Genomic DNA, 2,540 nt, shown 5'->3' with positions numbered 1-2,540 from the left:
ACCGTTGATCATGGGTGGAAACATCCACCACAAATTGCAGCATGGACCCCATCAAATTATCGTATCTATTTCCTTCTTCTACAAAGAGAGTGGAAATTCAAATGGGCCATGTTTTCTCTTCAATCTTCAATTCTTCACCACCAATAAAATAATGGACTAGGAGCTGAAGATAAGGTAAGTTATTCAACTGTTTTCCATCTGAATTTCATGAGAATCACAACGGTAGATGGTTAGGTGTTAATGGTCCTCTGATTTGCTTAAATGGGTCATGTTGATGAGCCCATTTTTTGCTATAAGTAGAGCGAGAGAAATAACTGCCAATCCTAGTTGCACGTAGGGAGAGAGCAAACCCCATTACATCTCCGATAAACCTGACCAGAATTTTACTATTTTTTAACAGAAAACATCTCCTTGAGCTGGAGAGACAAGGTTTTTCTCTTGCCTGGAAGCCATGAGAGAGTCATCTTCTTGAAGAAATTGCCTGCAACTGATTCCTGACTCAGGAGAATTTCGTAGTTAAACCTGCCTCCGGGCAAGGTTTAATTTCCTTTCCTCTCCTCCTCCTCCTCCTCCTCCGTCCTGTGTAAGTTTCCGGAATGACAAGGAGCCCAGGATGCAGGAAATTGTGGCTGTGAGTGGCACAACTGGTAAGAATCTTGAGATGTCTGTTCGTCCGGGAGGAGGACCAATGGAGAAGAAAGGGACCATCTTGATGCAAAGGTACGAGATGGGGCGGCTGCTAGGCCAAGGGACCTTCGCCAAAGTCTACCACGCGAGGAACATCCGATCTGGCCAGAGCGTTGCAATCAAGGTGATTGACAAGGAGAAGGTGCTGAAGGTCGGGTTGATGGAACAGATCAAGCGAGAAATCTCTGTGATGCACCTGGTTCATCACCCAAATGTTGTTCAGCTCTACGAGGTCTTGGCCAGCAAGAGCAAGATCTATTTTGCCATGGAGTACGTGAGGGGTGGGGAGCTTTTCAACAAGGTATCCAAAGGGAAGCTCAAGGAAGACGCCGCACGGAAGTATTTCCAGCAATTGATCGGAGCCATCGACTACTGCCATAGCCGAGGGGTCTACCACCGCGACCTCAAGCCAGAAAACCTCCTCCTCGACGAGAATGGCAATCTCAAGGTCTCAGACTTCGGCCTGAGCGCGCTGTGGGAGTCCAGGAGGCAAGACGGTCTGCTCCACACTACGTGTGGAACGCCGGCCTACGTCGCACCGGAAGTCATCAGCAAGAAAGGCTACGACGGGGCCAAGTCGGATATCTGGTCTTGTGGGGTTGTTCTGTTCGTCCTACTGGCAGGATATCTCCCTTTCCATGACTCCAACCTCATGGAGATGTACAGGAAGATAAGCAGAGGAGACTTCAGGTGTCCTCAGTGGATCTCGCCGGAGGCTCGCAAGCTTCTCTCCAGGTTGCTGGATCCTAATCCAAGCACACGGATCACCCTGGCTAAGGTCATGGAGAACTCATGGTTCAGGAAGGGATTCAGACCCTTTCAGGCTCCACCAGTTGAAGAAGATGTTCCAGCAATCGACAGGGATATCAAGAAAGCCTTTGAGTCCAATCCAGATGACTGTTCCAAAGAGAAATCCGAGGGAACAAGCTCCATGAAACCGACCTGCATGAATGCATTTGATATCATCTCCTTGTCGTCGGGATTCAACCTATCTGGTCTGTTTCAACAAAGCGAGCACAAGCAGGAGGCTCGGTTCACAACAACAAAGCCGGCATCGGCAATCGTATCCAAGTTCGAGGAGATCGCGAAGATGGAGAGGTTTAAGGTGAAGAAGAAAGACGGGATGGTGAAGCTGGAAGGAAGCAAGGAAGGGAGGAAGGGGCACCTGGCCATTAATGCAGAGATCTTTGAGGTTACACCTTCATTTTACATGGTGGAGGTGAAGAAAGCGTCTGGGGATACACTGGAGTATCAGAAATTCTGCAACCAGGAGCTGAGACCTTCGCTCAAAGATATCGTGTGGACATGGCAAGGGGTAGATCAGCAGCAGGTGTAGTAGCAACGCGTTTAGCCTTTGTTAGTTGCGGATTAGAAATAGGCTGGTTGCTCTGCTCTGCTGAGTTTCTTTTTGTTTTGAATTACTTATTTCCCCGGTTAATTTTGTTGTTATAATGTTGTTTTGTTTTCCTTCTTTTGATTAAGCACACTTTCTCCTACATGTACAGCGGGAGATTGGTATATACTTAAGATGTTTGATTTCCAGCTTTGGGAACAGCCTGTGAATGTGAGTGGCTGTTTTTATTTTTTTACGTGGTAATAACAAAATACAGCTTTTTGTCTATATATAATTTGGTCTGTAATTCACTTATGGATCTGGTGGGACCCCTCAACAAAGAGGGTGTTTGGTATTAGGGTTTATGCATGGTTGTGATGTTGCATGTGTCTGTACTTGATTTATGCTTTGGAAAATTAATCACTATTGATTAAATTTTCCTTATTGTTTATTACACATAAACCCTAAGCTTGCCATTAAGCATCATAAATAACAAAATGACCACGTTTGTATTTGATTG

General features: G+C 46.0%; 1 protein-coding gene across 1 annotated transcript; it reads left to right on the top strand.

The window, feature by feature from the left end:
• Positions 1-291: 291 nt before the first annotated feature.
• Positions 292-2,307, top strand: LOC104611564 (CBL-interacting protein kinase 5-like). The gene has a single exon (XM_010278673.3). It carries the CDS (start codon positions 614-616, stop codon positions 2,021-2,023), a length of 1,410 nt encoding a protein of 469 aa, XP_010276975.1. The 5' UTR covers positions 292-613; the 3' UTR covers positions 2,024-2,307.
• Positions 2,308-2,540: the final 233 nt, after the last annotated feature.

This window comes from Nelumbo nucifera, chromosome 1 (genome assembly GCF_055504915.1).
Source record: "Nelumbo nucifera cultivar China Antique chromosome 1, China Antique-T2T, whole genome shotgun sequence".
In the NCBI taxonomy this organism is placed as follows: Eukaryota; Viridiplantae; Streptophyta; class Magnoliopsida; order Proteales; family Nelumbonaceae; genus Nelumbo; species Nelumbo nucifera.
This window is presented reverse-complemented; position numbering and strand designations above follow the sequence as displayed.